The following is a 20,042-nucleotide window of genomic DNA, read 5'->3' as shown; positions in this document are numbered from 1 at the left end:
CTAAGGAGTGACTTCATACATAAGGTAACAGAAAGTCAGTCAGAGTCCTTCAGACCCATCCCCCTGCAGTGGCACACAAGGCCAGAGTTTTAAATAGATGAAATACTCAGTTTAAAAATCAAAACAACATAAAAAGGTGTATTTCGAGACCTGTCCTTACCCATCTTCTCTTCTACCCCTATGCCTATGGATATTTACTTCAATTATTTCTTCTATAGTTGTCCAGTTCCGTTATGCAAAATGTAAGAAAATAGGGTCTATATCCTAGTATTCTGCTTTCGGACACAAAGGGAATATACTATACTCTTCTGTTCCTTGCTTTAACTCAACAATCTATTCTGTATCAATACATAGGGAATTCCCTTGTCAGTCAACTCCTGGTAGGAGTATAATAAACTCTGTAAACAGAGTTTTCCTTCTTACAAACGTTTTGACCCTTCATAGTGTTCAGGCAGGAACTATTTTAGCTACTATATAAAGCTACTTTCAGTACCACAGATTTAAGAGGTGAAGTCCTAGGAATGGAAAAATATATTAAAATGGACAAAAGAAATAGAAAAGAGATCCTAGGAAAGAGACCAATAGTGGCTGTGGGAATGGAAAGAGACAGATATGTGATAACATGTGAATGGATATGGGAAGCAAAGTAGTGAAAAAAAGTCAAAGATAACTCCAGGGGAACTAGGATGATGGCAGTACCAACTATGTTAATGTGAACTGAATATTAGACTGGAAAAGGCTAATTATCTGTACAGTGAAGCCAGGAAAGAGGAGGAGGGGGGTGATAAAACTGTATTAAGCTGACTTTCAGGCCCTCACAATCTTCTCTAGCCAACCTTTTCTGTTTCATCACTATTCATTGTATTTAGTTTCCTTTAGTCACATCAAATAACCTCACTTTTCATTAAACATCATGTATGCTTTTAGTCCGCTAAAGCACAGGCTTGGGTTATTCTCTTAGCTTTTTAAGAATATATTCCTTCTCCATTACCTGTGCAGTGAATTCTATTCATTAAGGACGAGCTTCTTTGCAACTCTCTTCAATCTCTATTTCTTTCTCTTCTTGCCCCTCCCTCAATCTCCTTCTTGGCTGGAAGAATTTATTATTCCCTTGAATGTGTACCATCAGCATCATACATACCTCTTCATAGTATGATCACACTTTATTACTCTTCTTTGTTTACATCCCACCCCTCTAGAAATTGTTTAATCATTTCACCCTAGGAGTATAAATAGCACCTGGCTGATAACAAGTACTTGACAAAGTGTTAAATTTCTCAACCAAGAGCAGGACATACACAGATCAAGTAGTCATCTTTAGAAGTCATGAGAGTAGATAAATGAACTTCTAGAAGTGAGAAATGCAAAGAACTGTCTTTGGTCAGGTAATATATAAAATTAGGTATTCTAAGGGCCATAATGGATTTTAATGTCTGTACGTACAAATCAGGGAAGAAACATGGTTCATTAGATTTGTTTTGCTTTCTTCTTGATATATCAACATACTTACATTTAAAGTTCTAATAAGCAATAGAAATAGAATCCAAAATAAGTCAGTTTGACTAATAATGGATAGGGAGCTTCTTTTGGAGGTGATGGAAATGTTCTAAAAGTACATTTTGGCTGTGGTTGCACAACTCTGTAAATATACTAAAAACTAATGAATCATACACTTTAAATAGGTGAATTGTATGGTATGTGAATTATACTTCGATAAAGCAGTAAAAGAAAAGTAACTCAGCACTTTAATATACCAATTACCATAAAGGAGGGAAAGGAGCGAAGTCCAGATTTTCTAATCTGCATATGAGACCTAGTTTATGTCCAGGATCTATTTGTGCAAGGCACTTTACTTGCAGCTATGGCTTTCAAATGTTTTTAAACAGAGAACCTCAGGACCCTCTCTCTCAAACCATTTCTTCTGCAGAACCCTAAACATAAAATAGATATAAATGACCCATCAAATGTTCTTATAATGATCTAGAGAGAGTACCAGTACTAGTGTTTAAAAACTACTAATTTAGATAATCTCACTTAATTCTCCAAGTAACACTATAAACTAGGAATGATTAGTCCCATTTTAAAGAAGAAACAGACACACAGAAACATATATTTATTCAAGGTTACCAGAGTGGAAGTAGTAGAGAGTTGAGATTCAAATCCCGGTCAGACTCCAATGTACACCACAGATAAAGAGTAGGGAAAATTATATTTTCCTCAAGTATAATTTATTGCTTCTTTTGTATATGCTTTATGAAAGAAAGTATATTTGTTGATTAGTACATATTTGGGCTTTTATTGGTAATACACATAATTTATGTATATGTGGTAAAAGGTTATTTTGGCCAATATATATATTATCTAGAGATCCTTTCTCAGTTTCTTGAAGTAAAGGAAAATACCGAGAAATAATTTCTGTAATCCCAAAGATTAATTATTTTTATATAATGTGAGTTCAAAGGAGAATACAATTTGGATAACAATAGTTACATGTAAAACAGACAAATTAAAAATATAAAACAAAATAACAAGGTCAAGATAATAAACAGATTTTGGTAACTTCAATAAATATCAAGAATAAATAGTTGGAAGGGAGTATTACAGAAAACCAAAGGACTATGCATGGAATACAAACTACATCTAGTGAATATGAACTCTGAAAGCCATGAATTTCTCAAAAATCTCTTTAAAAGGGCTAAGAATCTGATTTTTAAAAAATTCTAGTGTTTTTCTCCCAATTTCAGAATTGCCAGTGGAAAATCAGCCTGATGTTTTTACTCTTCAGTATACTACCTCAACATTTATATTAAATAAACATAAAACACACAAGCACAACTTTTTTGACTGGTAACAGCCTATTTTGAAATAGAACAGAATTGGGCACTTTTAAAAACCAGCTTGCCCCATCCACTCACAAAAATGGAGAATTCTTGAGTCATCTGGGATGTATAAGCAGTATTCCTAATTTGTCTTTTGAAAAACCATTACCAAGAGACATTTGTCAGATGACCTATACAGGGCATGAAACCAATTCCTTCTTCCTTTCTATAACTTTAAGGGATTTTTCCTTCTCTTACCCATTCTTTACATTCTAGTTACAAACACTACCATTCCGGTTGCTCCCTGCTCACTGCTAGCTACAATTCTCATTCCTCACCTGAGTCTAAGACTGGTTGATGACAAAGTCTAGAGTAGTATTTCTTGGCCTTCCCTCTTTTCCAAACCCCAATTCTATCCCCTAGCACAAGTTAGCAGTGAAAGTAAAGGTAAGAAGGATTAGAGTTGGGGCACCTGGTCAGTCAGTTAAGTGTCTGACTCTTGACCTCAGCTCAGGTCTTATTCTCAGGGTCATGAGTTGGGCTCCACGCCCAACTTAAAAATAGAAAAAAGGAAGGATTAGAGTTACACTTCCTTTTACTATTAGGAATCTCAATGTTTTTCTTCTCCTACTTCTCACAGGAGAGAGAGGGGATGATAAACCCTTCTCAGCAGAAAGACAATACTAGGAACATTCCACATAATGAATTAAACAGGGTTTGAAAGAACAGGGGATCTACAATCACATCTTATCTACAGTAAAGTAGAGCCTGGTAAGATGAACTTAGAACTGTATTTTTAGAATATAACCTATACTTAAGTTGAAGATCATTTAAAACCTAGCTTTTCCTTTTCTTTCTTTCTTCACATGTTTAATCCCTACCATCCTTCAATGCTGTATTTGGATATCCAATCCCCTGGGTGGGTAGCATTTGTAAGCTCTATCATAAGTCTGCAGTTGCTCTGTCACTAGAATATGAACTCCTTGTAACTACTTATTTATTATTTTATGCTCTGTCCCTGCAAGGTAACGATTTCTCCAAATCTCAACTGCTTTTTAGGATATAACAAAATAATAGTTAATATATTTTTCATTATTTAGGTGTACATTTTGTTGCATTGCATGCTGGTGGGTTTGAACTAGTTTGTCATCATAAAAAATTATGTGGTACAAAACCCAGATAATACATGAAATTATCTTTGAAGGTGTTCTATAACATGGGTGGATGAATATACTTACTCTGGTGTACTTGTTCGTTTGACAGAGTGACTTAGAAATCATAAATAAAATTCATCTATGCAGTGATGGACACTGATTACACTTTCAAGGTAAGGAACTTGGTTAGGATCTTCAATTTTTACAACAGGCCAACAATCTAACCACTTATCTCATCTCCTGATAGATACATTTTTCTCTCAACCAAGAACACTGAATTTCTAGCATTTCAGGCCCAAATCAAAATATGCAACTTCAACTTCTCTGCTATGAAATCCCTACCAAAAGCCCAAATGAAAAAAAAGTAGGAACATATTATTTAAAGAATATGCAATGTTTCCACTCTAGATACTAAAATGTTATAAACTTAGACCTAACTACATTGGAAATTCATAAACTCCCTCACTGAATTATATATATTTTTTAATTTTTTAAAAGATTTTATTTACTTTAGAGAGGGAGACAATGCGTAAGCAGGTGCAAGCGAGGGCGGAGGAGGGCAGAGGAGAAGACAGAGAACCTCAAGCAGACTCCCATCATGACCTGAGTGGAAATCAAAAGTCGAACACCCAACCAACTGAGCCACCCAGGAGCCCCGAATTATATTTAATATTAAACCCTTGACTTCCATTAAAGTTAATATATAGAAGTAATTTTACATTAAAATATAAATTTTATATGTGTAAGAGTTAAAATTGTATTAAAATTAATTACACAGAAGTGTAACTGATATTAATATACTGTATAAGTACATCACTCAATTTATTCTAGATAACGCCCAATATAAGCAATGCATTTAGTAATATGATGCTAAGGAACAGTTTGCTTAGAATAAAAAATATACCTAAAATAAATAAATATATAGAAAAGAAGAAAGAAAGACAGAAAGAAAGAAAGAAAAATTTAAGGGGTCCCTGGCTGGCTTAGTCAGTGTAGCATGTGACTCTTAATCTTGGGGTCATGAATTCGAACACCATAGTGGGAGTAGAGTTCACTTAAAATAAATAAATAAAAAACTTTAAAAAAAGAAAAAAAAAACTTCTCCTTTCTGACAGGAAGGTTTTTTTGTTTTTGTTTTTGTTTTTTTTAATAACTTAATCACATCTGTCTTTGTTTGAATCTTGGTTGCCTGAAAATACAAAGCCAAATTTGAGAATTATCATTACAACTCTATGTCACCTATTCCATTTTTATTTCATTATTTTTGTTCTATGCGCTATTTGTGAAATCTGCCTCAAATCTGTTCTAGGAAACAGAAACAACTTTAATCTATAAGTTATACTATATATTGACTCCTAAACATAAAATGACTAAAGTGACCTATGTCATAAAAAATTAACATGTAAATGAAATTGTCTTTATAGATAAAAAGTATTAAAAATACAAATATTAGCAACCTTATTATAATGAAACAGCCCAAACTGCTTTACTTATAGTATTTCTGGAAAAAATAGAGATTTATATGGCACTTATAAACATAAGAAGTCTTAATTTACTATGACTCTCAGAAGCACTTAGTTTTAGTTTATAGCAACAATGTGTTGAACTCTTAAAAGATATACCCAGGAAAGGAAGAGTAAATTTAATTTAAAGTAAGTGCCAGAAAGGAAATAATAAAAATTAGAGCAGAAATCAGTGAAATTAAAAACAAGAAATTAACAGAGAAAAATCACTGGAACCAAAAGCTGACTCTTTGAAAAGATCAATAAAATTGATAGATATCTAGCCAGGTTAACTAAGAAAAAATGAGAGAAAACACAAATGGAAAATATCAGAAATGAAAGAGAGGCCATTAATACTGATCCTATGACATCAAAAGGATGATGGAGTATTTGAACAATTCTGTACCTATAAACCTGAGAGTCTAGGTGAAATAACTCACTTCTTTAGGCCACTGCCTTCGGCTCAGGTCATGATCTCAGGGTCCTGGGATCGAGTCCCGCATCGGGCTCTCTGCTCAGCAGGGAGCCTGCTTCCCTCTCACTCTCTCTGCTTGCCTCTCTGCCTACCTGTGATCTCTCTCTGTCAAATAAATAAATAAAATCTTTAAAAAAAAAATAAATAAAAGACACAACCCATGAAAACTCACTAAAAGAGAAACAGATAATGTGAATACATCTACATCTATTAAAGAAATTGATCAATAACAAATAACCTTCCACAACAGAAAGCCTAAGGTCTAGGTGTGCTCACTAGTGAATTCTGTCAAACATTTAAAGCAGAAATTATAACAGTTCTCTATAATCTCTTTCAGAAAATAGAATGCAAATAATGAGAAACAAGATGCTTTCTTGCTAAGATCAGGAACAAGGCAAGGATGTCACCTCTTGCACTCCCGTTTAACACTGTATGGCAAGCCCCAGTTAACTGAACAAACAAGAGAAGGAAATCAGAGGTACACAGATTGGGAATGAAAAAATAAAACTCTTCATTTGCAGAAGACACAACTGTAACGTAGAAAATTTCACCAAAAAAATTTCTGGAACTAGTAAGAGACTATAGCACAGGTGCCGAATACAAGGTCAATATACAATGTCAATGGCTTCAGTAGGAAAAAGGAAAGGATATCCCCTCTTGCACTCTTTCAACATCATAATGGAGGTACTAGCTAATGCAATTAGAAAAGAAAAGGAAATAAAAAGAAAAAAGACGGGAAAGGAAGGAATAAAACTGTCTTTGTTCACAGATGACATGCTTGTTTATATAGAAAATCTGAAAGAAACGAAAAAACTCCAGGAACTAGTGAGTGATTATAGCAAGGCTGCAGGATACAAGGCTACTATATAAAAGCCAACTTCTTTCTGATATATTAGCAATGACCAACTTAAATCTGAAATTAAATAAAAAATACTATTTTTCTTTAGTATTCAAAAAATAAGTAAACGAAATAGTTATAAATCTAACAAAATATGTGTAAGATTTGTATGAGGAAAGCTATAAAACTCTGATTAAAGAAATCAAAGAACAACAAAATAAATGGAGAGAGATTCCATGTTCTTCCCAACTTGATCTATAGATTCAATACAATCTCAATCAGACTCCCAGCAAGTTATATTGTAGATATCAACAAACTGATTCTAAGGTTTATATGGAGACATGGGAGACCCAGATTAACCAAAACAATACTGAAGGAGAAGAAAAGATAGAAGACTTTATGACCTAAAATATAGCCATAATACCTAACTATGTGTTATTAGCCAAAAAGGAGGACAAATACATCAATGGAACAGAAAAGAGATACGCAGAAATAGACCCACACAAATACAGTCAGCCTATCTTTCACAGAAAAGCAAAAGCAATTCAGTGGAAAAAGGACAGTCTTTTCAACAAACAGTGCTGGAACACCTCGATATCTACATGCAAAGAAAAAAAATGAATCTAGACACAGACCCTACCTTTCACAAAAATTAACTAAAAATGAATCATAGACCTTAAGGGAAATTCAAAACTATAAAACTCCTAGAAGATAATATAAGAGAAAATTTAGATGACTTTACGTATAGCAAAGACCTTTTAGGTACAACACCAAAGGCATGATCCACTAAAGAAAAAAAATCAATTAAGCTGGACTTAATTAAAATTAAAAGCTTCTGTTCTGTGAAAGATACCAAGATACAGTCACGAGAATGAGAAGACAAGCCATAGGCCTGGAGAAAACATCTGCAAAAGATACATCCACTAGAGGACATTTCCCCCCAAAATATAGAGAACGCTTAAAACTCAACATTATGAAAATAAACAACTGAGTTAAAAAACAGGCCCAAGAAGGGAACAGACACCTCACCAAAGAAGATCCAGATGGCAAATAAGCATATGAAAAGATGATCTACATCATATGTCATTAGGGAACTACAAATAAAAACAATATTAGAATCACTGAAATCCAACATTGACAATGCCAAATGCTGATAAGGATGTGAAGCAACAAGAACTCTTCATTCACGGCTGGTGGGGATGCAAAATAGCACAGCCACTTTGGAAGGCAGCTTGGCAGTGGGCAGTTTTGTTACAAATCTAAACATGCTCTTATCAGATGATCCAGCAACCAACTCCTTGGTATTTATCAAAGGAGCTAAAAACATAACCACCCATAAACCTTCTCATGGGCATTCACAGCATCTTTATTTGTAACATATATATCCAGATAGTGAATCTACCATTCACTACCCAGAAAAATTTCCTTGTTGTAATGCCTCCCTTTTGGCCCTCCAACACTCTTCTCCAGGTTACTAGGCAAGCACTGATAAGCATTTTGTCACTGCAGATTAACTTGCATTTTTTTTTTTTAAATTCACTTTTTTTTTTTTTTAAGACTTTATTTATTTATTTATTTGACAGAGAGAGATCACAAGTAGACAGAGAGGCAGGCAGAGAGAGAGAGAGAGGGAAGCAGGCTCTCTGCCGAGCAGAGAGCCCGATGCGGGACTCGATCCCAGGACCCCGAGATCATGACCTGAGCCGAAGGCAGCGGCTTAACCCACTGAGCCACCCAGGCGCCCCGATTAACTTGCATTTTTATGAATTTTATGTAAATACAATCATGGATTCTGTACTCTTCTTTAATGTGGCTTCTTTCACTCAGTGTATTTGAAATTCAAACATAGTATTGTTTGTGTCAATAGTACCTTCCTTTTTATTGCTGAATAGTATTCCATTTTACAGATATACCATAATTTATTTATCCAATTCAGCTGCTGGTGGACATTGAGTTGTTTCCAGCTTTTGGTTATTACAACGAAGTTGCTATGAATATTTATGCTGTGTACAATAAACACAGGCTTTCATTTGTCTTGGGTAAATACCGAGGAACAGAATGGCTGGACCAATGATAGGTTTGACATTTTAAGAAACTGAGAAACTATTTTCTAAAGTGGATATACCATTTTATATTTCTACCAGCAGTGTATCAAAGTTCTAGTTCCTCTGTATCTTTGCCATAGGTTGGCATGATTGATTTTTAAATTTTAGACATTTTTAATAGATGTGCAGTGACGTCTCATTGTGGTTTTTGCTTCCATTTTTCTAATCATTACTGAGATCGAACTTACTTGTCACCTATGTATCTTTTTCAGGTAAGTCTGTTTAAACATTTTGCCCATTTTTTAATTAGGTTGTTTATTTTCTTACTATTGAATGTTCTAAGAAGTCTTTATTTCTTTGAATTTAACCTTTATAATTGGGTTCAATGCTTCATCTTAACAAAACCAGATGGCAGAGATGTAAGAGCAAAGAGCTAGAGAAAGGTAATTTCACACTTTTTTTGGAGAGGTGGAAACAGGCTCCCGAAATTCACAGTGAGTGAGAAGTTAAAGGATATTCCAACTCACTCAAGAGCTACCTTTGATCCTAATTGAAGAAAACTTCAAGTTCTGACAGTGACTAATCTTATTTGGGTAAGAAGAGGTAAAAGACGACGATAGCTTGTCCACTGGGGACTTTCTATTATAGAATATATTGTCCCCCTGCCTTGAAAAGACACGAAGGTCATGTGAACATTCGCTTTGTATATATACTGAGATCATTTAAAATACAGCCAGAGAGGGGCACGTGTGTGGCTCAGATGGTTAAGCGTCTGCCTTCAGCTCAGGTCATGATCTCTGGGTGCCAGGATGAAGCCCCTCATTGAGCTCCTGGCTCAGTGAGGAGTCTGCTTCTCCCTCTCCCTCCTGTTCATGTTCTTTCTCTGTTTCAAATGAATAATAATAAAAAAAAAATACAGCCGGAGAAATGTTCTGATTTCTAGTACAGTAAAATTTCTTCCCTACTGTGATAGGGGAGTGGTGATCAGTTAATCAAAGTTAGTTAATGTAAAGAATAACCAAAAGCCCCCACAACCCTGTGGGGTGTGTGTGTGTGTATTTTCTGAATATTGCCTTTTAACTTAAGACCTAAAACACACAATCATCTGTCAATCTTGATGTAGGTCTGATACCTTTTCTTTGAGTACAGAGGTTTCACTGAACTTTTTTTTTCTTTCCTACATAAAGCACACCTATAAGGGATCACCTATGATTTCCAGTTTCAAATTCTCTGAAGTGGAACCAAAAACCTTACAGACATTTACAAAGAAATTTTAGTTTTTTTCAAGATTTTCCAATTTTTATAGTTAAATTTTCTTTTTTTAACCCAGTACAAAGCTAAACAACAGTTAAATCACTATCTTCAGTAAGTCTAAGGTATATACCTTAGTTTTAAAGAAAAAAATCCTCTTTTCCTCCTCATACAATTAGCATAGTTTGGAATCAAATATAAATAACTCTTAGATAAACAAAATTCAACCTGTGAGGCATCCTAGCTGCCAGCTGTCTGCATGTCATAATATGGCCAGCAGCCGCCATGTTTTATAGAGGGAATAAAGGGCACCAGTTAATTTGGTGTGTTGACTAGTGGAAATAAATGAAGAGAGTGTCAACTTTATTTTTAAAGCTTATCTTCCCCTAGAAGAGATAAAGAAGTTGAGCCAAAATAAAATAAGCCCCCTGAAGGAGATGCTAAGGTTAAAAGCTAACATTGCTACCAACGGCTAAGCCTTGTTCAGAGTGTAGACCTAAGGCAGTAGTACATCTGCTTGATCAGAAGATGTCTTTAGATCTAATTCAGTACTTAACATTCTCCAGAAGCAGCAGCAAAACAAAAATGAAAAAAATGAGCACCAATGAAGCCTCAATTCATAACAGCTTTTTAATGGTTTGTTTTTTGCCCATTATATTAGGATAGAGTGTTTGGATGTTAGAGATCTTCCTTTCAGGTGGGAGCATTAGGGGAAGAGTACACCATGCCGCTCTTATCTTTCACCTATTATGACTTACACATTGGTGTCTTTTCCTTTTCTTAGGTAATGCTGAAGAGTACTTAATTTACTTTGACTATGTAGGTGGGATAACAACAACTGAAATAAATTAAAATTTGTCTATAAATTATTTAAGTAATCTCAGGAGTCATTCTCCCAAAACCAGCAAGTAGTGAAGCCGTATTTGTATTAGAAATGAAAGAATTGCTACAAAGTGATTTAAGAGGTATGGATTACTCAAAACAAATGAGAACTCAACAATTTATTCTTTAATCTATTAGGCTAAAGTCAACCACTCAAGCCACTAAAATCATTAGAATATTAATAAACATAGGTAATAATATTTGCCAAAGTTGTGGCAAACAGATGTGCTGTTTCTAGCTTTCCACTAAAACAATGATTGCCAGATAACTCATGACTATTTCCTCCTAGTACTGTTTCAGAAAATGATCTAAGGAAATGTAAAAAGCAGCTATGATCTAAACATCCCAAAAAGAGAAATATGCAAAACTACAATGAAGATGAATACCAAGGGAAATGTTCTAAGAGCTCTGCATAAAAAGTCATAATATTCTTCTTAATGGTAATAAAAAAATATTTACCACTTACATGAATAAAAGTTTACAAAGAAGCTAAGCTCAAACAGTCAATAAACTCTGGTGAAAAGTGAAGAGATCATGGAGAAAAACACTTACTTAATATTAACATTATAGCCAACTTACTTAATATTAACATTATAGCCAGAGGAACATGGTGTAGAATAGTAATGGTACAAATAAACATGCCACTTAAAAAGTATTACAAGGTTGGAAATTTAATAATTATGGAAGACTTTAAGAAGAAATTTTATAACCAGGAGTAATGAGAAATAATGGGAATAGCAGAATTCATATGCTAATTTTGACAAGAAAGAAGAATAACTTAAAAGAGAGGGTCAACATTACAAGGACTCTTCACAGAAAACATATATCAGAATATTTCTTAGAGTATGCAGTTTATTAAATACAACTGTAATTGCTATGTAAATATTTAAGGTAAATATGCTCCTTTACCAATGATATTTAAAGACATTTCGTTGTTGACTGGGTTTCTTAGAATGACCCAAAGGGAACAGTGTATCCTAGAGAGGGCATCATTTTCCCTCTGCAAGTGAATGTCCTTTATAGTATGGTTTCTTTAAATCAGACCCTATTAAAAAGGGTGTCTTCCTTGAGTTACAATAAAACAATCATCCCAAAATGTGTGGCTTTTATGTAAAACCACTTAACACACTGAATGACAAATTAGTTTGAACTTGTCTTATAAAGAGAGCCAAAATACCAGGTCTTAAAGCAGAATTATGTAGATCATGCATGGCAGCATGTTAATGTCAGACACACAGCCTCTATTAGCACAAAGTGATTTTGAAAAACTCACATAAAATCATCAGTGTAAAATTACAAACATCATTAAGAATTTATAGTAAATTCTACCCTATAAAACACTATTTTTCATTTAGACAGCAGTAAAAGCTGTCTTTCAATTCCACGCTTATTTCCAAAACTCACCCATCACTCATATTCTTCAGTTCTCCATTTGAAACATAGATCTGTCATTAATCTCCAATAACTTCCCATCCCACTTAAATTGCTATTTCTCTTGATACCATAGTTTATCACTTTTCCCCTCCTCACCATAAGCACTATTAGTCTTCTTTTATATTCTTAAACACACCAAACTCATTCCCTGTTTTAAGGCTTTCGCCCTTTTTTGTCTGACTGGAACGGTTGGCCCTGAGATTTTTAATAAGTGGTTCCATGTGATTCAAGTATCTAACTCAGACATCACATCAAAGGTGATTTCCCTAACGACTTACTCCTAACCACTTAGAGCAGCCTCTCAGCTGTTCTCTATCATCTCCTATCACCTTATTTTTATATCACCTAAATGACTGAAGTTATCTTGTTTTCTAATTTGGGTACTTTGTTTTGTTATTACAGTATTAACTCCAAGAGATTAGAGACCTTGTCTTATTTATCAAAGAACTTCTAGGGCCTACCACAACACACAGTTATTCAAAAAACATGACTTAATAAGTCAATTAATTTAGCTAGAATTTTCTCAAACCATAAGCTCTAGTCTCTGACCCGGAGTATATTCATATAAATTTGTAGCAGTATAATATTTATGAAGTTTTCTGAATAATATGAAACTGAGTGCTTTCCATAGGTACAATAATGAATTACATTGAGTTACACAAATCAGGTTTGATGGTAGGAGCTGAGCTTGGCATTTTCCTGGTTTTACAGCTATGAGACCTGAGACCAGAAAATAAAATGTTAAGGATCAATAAACTTTACTATGAAAAAAATGGAAAAAAAAACCCCTAAGTCAAAGAAAATCCAAAGAACTACTTAAATCTTAAAGCCTATATAGGATTATTAACAACTGTCAGAACTTCCTAGAATTTGTTTTTACTTGTCTATTTACTTGCATGTAGCTCCTAGCACCCTGCCCAGCACACAGTAAATACTCTAAAAATGTTTGTTTAATGGAGCATAAGACCCCTAGAATTTAATTACAATTTAACAGATGTAAACTAGACTTGTATTTTGTTTTGAAACAATACATTTTTTAGAACGTTTTATATTAGATTCATTCTTCACCTTGTAAGCAAAGCTTTTCTTTCCTACTGAAGGAAATTCTCAATATAGCTCTCTGCTGCATAATGACCTCAGGTATTTACAGATCTGAGTAACCTTTTCCCATTTAACAAAGATGGTACATATGAAAGGGAAAATATCATCAATAGAGTCATCTATAGACAGCACAATTATCCTATTTCTATTCCTGTAGGTACATGAAAATAGCAAATATCAATACTGAGATGTGGAACAAAAGAAATTACACATGTTTAACTTCCATGTTGCACAATGTCCATTATCGATCTGTGCTAGCTCCATCCTATTCTCTATAACTTTTTAGATCATTAAAAAAGGAAAATGTTTAAGTCCCCTTTCCATAATTCAAGGTGTTATCAACATCCTTGATAAGCAACAAGCATATTTAGCTTTTTTACATGCTTTTTCAAATGTAATGTATCACATGGAAAGCAGGGGTCCATAATAATCATGTCCTAACATATGGTCAATCTGTCATTGAAATTCAGCTCCACACCCAGAGACTAAGTGACAGGAGAATACTGAGGGACTGATTAAGTCAGGCTGATAGGGGATAATCATGAACAAAGTAAGGAGATAAAAGAGCTATGATAACAACATATAGAAAATATAATCTACTTTTTTCAAAAAAAAACAGAACAAGGGACAGCAGCTTTAATGGTGAAAGACTCATCTAAAACTAAAAGTTAATGGACATTTTAGATAGTACTATAGTAAAAAGGGTGTCTAAATCTGTATTACTGATGGTTAGACACAAGTCTACTGTTAAGAGTAATAAGTGGAGAGATAGTATTTAGGAAATATTGAGGCAACGTAATAGAAACATCACAGATTCTAACTTCTATTTACTGAACATGTGACCCTGCCAAATCACTATTCTTTCTGGATTCTTAAGCTTCCTCATTTGCAAAAAATGAAGGTAATGATGTTGCCCTTGGTAATGATATCTCATAATGTTATAGTGAGGCCTCAATGGGATAATGAATATGAAATCATTTAAAACCCTACATAAACAGAATATATAAATACTGTGTTGGGGGGAAAAGTTAAATTTACCTTTATATGTTCTAAAACAGCGGTGGCAACATTTGTATGGAGATCAATAAGTCTTTTTTTTTCAAGGAGTTCTGGCAAAGAACTACAAGTATCAAAAAATTGAAAATTAACCATTAAATTTTCTAAGAAAATGACACAGACCTTAATAAAACACACACCTGGGTGTTTCCCCTGAGGAAACTTAGAACAGCAAAAAAGTGACAAGATGACAAGTTTAACTGTTGACCAAATTTAATCTCTAAGCTTTACCATATACAGTATTCACTACTTTAATATAGGTAAAATGCTTCTTGGTTTAAAGTAATCTGTCTATTAAATATTACTATTTCACCATTTCACTTTCTGATTCCAAAATCTGAGGTTTAGAATATAATCAGATTAATGAAAATATGATTTTAACTATAAATGTAAAACACATTTCCTCTCTTCTTGATGGCATTTCATATCAGAAAGAAATTGTACTTAACCTTTAGTTAATAAAATAATAGCAGCAATGATAAAATTAATAATAACTTATTTTATCACCACTAATATCTTCTTGGTAAAAATATCCCCATTTTATAATTCTAACTAGAGAAAGAGGCAAATGATCTGCTATATGAAACACGGAATTTAAATCAGTTTGAACATGTTAAAAACACAGTTTAGTTTTTTAAGGGTCTATGCTATTACCTACTATTTCTTATTATTAAAATTAGCCAAATTTTTAACATTCAAAATAAATCTTTCTGTAGACTTAAGAGCAAAATAAGTCTTTCTGTAGACTTAAAGAGCAAATATTGTTTACTTACCTAACAGCTGATGTAAGCTTAGCAGTATTGTCAGAAAGCATACTTATGGCTCCTTCGTCTTCCCCTTCCAGTCCCTGAGGAGGAAAAAAAGATCTCAGAAGCATATAAACCAATATATTCCTAAGGTCAGTGATAAACACTAAGGTTTAAGGTCACCCAGAGTAACAATTCTTCGCCTCTAAGGAACAAGCATATCCATTGTTGACAATTCCAGAAAAGTTCTGGTCACCACCAGTCTAATTAGTTGGATGATTAAGGACCAGTGGGTATTTTCAGGTAAAGAAATAGGGCCAGAGACTTGCCACAGGTCATGTAGTAATATATAGCAGAGCTGAACTCTAAGGTCAGTTCAAAGTGTAGTAGAGCAAGCAGCACTGGAAAATATACCCCTAAAATAAAGCCACATTATATATTTTTTCAGATCATAAATTCAGACTATTCTTTTATTTTTATTTACTTATTTATTTTTTAAAGATTTTATTTGAGAGAGAGAGATCACGAGAGGAGAGAGGTCAGTGGGAGAAGCAGAATCCTTGCTGAGCAGGGAAACCAATGTGGGACTTGATCCCCGGACTCTAGGATCATGACCTGGGCTGAAGGCAGCCACTTAACCAACTGAGCCACCAGGTGCCCCAGACTGTTCTTTTAAAACATTTTGCTCTTCTCATTATTCAGGTTTCTTTTTGACAAAGATCTTTTCTGTAAGTTAATACTTTTCTTATTAAAAACAATGAATCATTTCAAATTTTCATGAGAAAAAAAAGTTAATCACTTTCTCTCTCCAGATGTCCTGCTTTTCTGTAATTCTAAGAAAGCAAAAGGAATCTTACCATGATGCTTTTAAGTCGTTTAACCTCATCTTCCTGTGCTCTGTAAGATTCTAGTTCTTGCTGAACTGATTCTGCAACTTCTGGGAATGGACTGAAACGGTATTGAGCAAGAGGAACTATGAGCATGACATTAAAATGCTGATTTTTGTGTGATTCCTGAAATATATTCAATGAGGATTTATTTTGATTTTAAATGTACCTATTTGAATATATTTAACATATGATACAGCACAAATTTAGCATAAATATAACCACATATCTCCGTGGATATCTATTTAGATTATTAATACTATTTCTTTAAAATGCCTATCATAATTCTTATACACCTAAGCAAATTTAAATTTATTTCTATTATTTTCATTAACTATATCACATTTTTTTCACCTATACACTATTAGAAAAAAATAAGTAAAATATTTAAGTGACTGAAAAACAAAGAAGAGAAGGCATGGTATATGAAACATCAATTAAATATTATCATCCAAATTAACACAGAGTGTCACAGGGTTCATATAATTACAAAGATAGCATGCAAAAAAAATTTTCATGCAAATAATTGTGAAAAAAATCTTTTAATTCTTTAAGCTTAATATCTGAGAACACTGCTAGTAAAAACAGAACATAGGTCACAGTTTTTTTTTTGGTCTAATGCCTGACGTCTTCATCCAGGTAAGTGTGTTTTAGCAGTAATTTCTATAGACTTCAGACACAAGTGATCTGCAATCATTGAGAAGCTTTGATAGAAAAAATTTCATATGGCACTAATCTTGAATAATTCTAAGTAAATGTATGTTGACCATAAAACAGTTCGTAACTTAAGTATTTTTCATTTACAGCTTTAGAAGTGGCCAGAAGCTTTTCTTTCTTTAAGAAAGAAAAGGTCATGTCTGTGCAGCAATGAAACAAAAACGTTTTAACACTTCATTAATGATCAGCACATTTCATTCAGAGAAATGACAGAAGACCCTGAGAGGATTTTGAAGACCATGGTCCAGTTTTGCATGACAATCACAGGCCCTAAACTCAGCTTCAAAAGACTGTATGCTAAATGAAACAAGATGGGATTGGGAGGGAGACAAACCATAAATGACTCTTAATCTCACAAAACAAACTGGGGGTTGCTGGGGGGAGGTGGGATTGGGAGAGGGGGAGGGGGCTATGGACATTGGGGAGGGTATGTGCTATCGTGAGTGCTGTGAAGTGTGTAAACCTGGCGATTCACAGACCTGTACCCCTGGGGATAAAAATACATTATATGTTTATTAAAAAAAAAAAAAAAATTTGGAAGGGGAGGCGAACCATAAGAGACTATGGACTCTGGAAAACAACCTGAGGGTTTTGAAGGGTCAGGGGTGGGAGGTTGGGGGAACAGGTGGTGGGTAATGGGGAGGGCACGTTTTGCATGGAGCACTGGGTGTTGTGCAAAAAGAATGAATACTGTTACGCTGAAAAAATAAATAAAATGGAAAAAAAACAACAACTTTGTATTAATGGGTTAATAAAGTGACTTAGTGCTTTCTCTTTTTATGTACCTCGATTAAATACATTCTTGTCTCTTACAAAAAAAGACTGTATGCTGGCAGAACATAGCACTGAGCATATTAAAATGTGCTGGTTGAACTAGAAGATCCTAAAATCTCCAGTATCTTCAGATCTTAGGGCTAAAAGACATCCATAACAGCTAACATTTACGGAAGGTTTACTGTACGCCAAACACAAAGTGCTAAGGCTATCTCTCTATTCTTTCACATAATCTAACCATAGTCTTGCTGAGGTACATGCTATTAATAATTAGGACCACGCCTTTTGGGATCTTCCAGAACTGGGCTTTATTCTTGCTTTTATCTCTGATAACTGAATGACTCTGGGCAAGTTACTTCTTTATTTCACTTCATCTTCATAACAACCTTCTGAAATAGGGCAACAGGTGGAATAATCATACCTACATTTTACTGATAGATATTGAAGCTCAGAGAGATTTAAATTACTTGTTTTACTCTACACTAACTGCCAGTGTCTTTGTGCCCACATTACTGTATTTCTAGAATATTGTAGTATGACATTCAGAGTGAGAGTTATTCAGAGCTATTCTTATTTACAAACAAAAATTAAAACTCTTACTATTCAACTGACTTCTAAGATTGTTCCTAAATACATAAAAGAAATATTCAAATCTTCCATATTTGAATGAGATTTTTTTCTTAAGGTCTTTTCTACCAGAAAATATAAATCTTAAAATTAATTTTAAAATATCCTGTGCCTTTTTTAGAAATAATGTAAATGTAATTTTTTGTACTTTGCCATTATGGCAAAAATCACAGACTATGGAATTCCAAAGAGAAGAAAATTATTTAGAATAAATTGTAACAGCACCCAAATTGCCAGTCAGAAAGAGAAAAACAATGACTTTTCTCTGCAGAGAAAATAAAATTCCTTGTTATAAGCAATGTGACTTCGCAATGTTAAAAAAAAAAAGTTATAAATAAAAAGATAAAACACACAAAAAACCTAGGTGGTTGAATCAAGTCTCTATCTTACTTCTCTATTAACATAAATGAGGTAAAAAAAAAACAAAACAGCCATATCAAGGACTTGGTCACATATATAGTTATAGTAACACTTTAAATACTGAAAATAATAATAAAAAATAACATTTTATTCCATAATTGTTGATAAGCAGCATTTTTCTCTCAGAGGAATGCTTTTTTTGGGGGGGGGGTAGAATGATTTCTCTAACCATGATGACCACTAGATAACTATTTTAACAATTACTGAGCTCATAAAATACCCTAAATTTTAAGGGCATATAGCAATACATGGGATCTATATATCTGCTTATAAGAAATCACACAACTCATTATTATTTCTAATGTGCTTTAAATAAATGTTTTTCAGGTTTAGGTATTCTTTCTCCACGGAGATTTAAAACTGTGTTTGTATAAAGGCAAACATGGAACAAAGAAGGAAGATTACACTTTGACGTTTATCACTAAAACCTATTTTAAAGAAAGGCAGAAATGATCTTGCAGAAGGTCAGTGGGGACAGCAACAAAATTTAGAAAGACTATCTGTAAAACCTACAAAATCATATGGTATGAGCTTATTGAAAAACAACCAACAAGAACAACAACAACCTAGGAACTGAGAAGAAATAGATACATCCCTATAGACTATGTAATTATAGCTTCTACTCATTGTGTAGAAGAACCACAATCATCTTTTCGATTTTTTTCATCAAATTCATTAAGTCAGATGACATCTTCATTTCCCTGTAAAGGGGTGAATCTTTAACTTACTGATGTTTTTCTTACCTTCCCTTATGTTTCTGCCAAAATTTATCAACTGGAGTTAAATCATAAGACTTCTTGCTTTTTCTCTTTGGTCTAGCACCAGCTGGAGAATTTTCTACTCCTGAAGATTCTTCCAAATTAACTCTGTTTAAGTGGAAATCCTAGGAAAAAGTAAACCTTTCTTAAGTAACAGTTCAAGAACCATAACATTTCCTACAACAAGGAAAATAACACAGATTTTTACTGCCTTTTCTAATAATTCTAAGGACAAAATACACATTTGAAATTTAAAGACCTCCTTCCAACGTTTCGTTACACAAAGGTACCTTTAATATTTATGTATTTTAGTTAAAGTAGTAGATGCAAATGATTAAAACTTCAAAAAATACATAAAAATCATGTTAAGGCTCTTGTGTATCCTTCTAGAAAAATATTTTTGCATATGCCAGCATACACATATCCTTTTAATTTTAAAGAACTGCATTACATTATACATTTTTTTGTACCTTACTTTTCTCACGTAGGATGTATTTTGGAGTTCTTTCTCTACGTATATGTATACATCTACCTCATCTTTTTTTTTTTTTTTTTT

The 20,042-nt window shown here is 33.6% G+C and overlaps 1 protein-coding gene across 3 annotated transcripts in view; it reads right to left on the bottom strand.

The window, feature by feature from the left end:
* SCFD1 (sec1 family domain containing 1) overlaps nt 1-20,042 on the bottom strand; it is a 102,774-nt gene that overhangs the window by 48,742 nt on the left and 33,990 nt on the right. For all 3 annotated transcript variants that reach the window (XM_046008779.1, XM_046008780.1, XM_046008781.1), the window contains exons 11-14: nt 19,472-19,611; nt 16,161-16,251; nt 15,331-15,404; nt 14,540-14,621 (exon numbers count right to left, since the gene is read on the bottom strand). In XM_046008779.1, coding sequence (XP_045864735.1) covers nt 14,540-14,621; nt 15,331-15,404; nt 16,161-16,251; nt 19,472-19,611 — 387 coding nt within the window. The remainder of the gene's footprint in view (nt 1-14,539; nt 14,622-15,330; nt 15,405-16,160; nt 16,252-19,471; nt 19,612-20,042) is intronic.

This window comes from Meles meles, chromosome 6, assembly GCF_922984935.1.
Source record: "Meles meles chromosome 6, mMelMel3.1 paternal haplotype, whole genome shotgun sequence".
Lineage (NCBI taxonomy): Eukaryota > Metazoa > Chordata > Mammalia > Carnivora > Mustelidae > Meles > Meles meles.
This window is presented reverse-complemented; position numbering and strand designations above follow the sequence as displayed.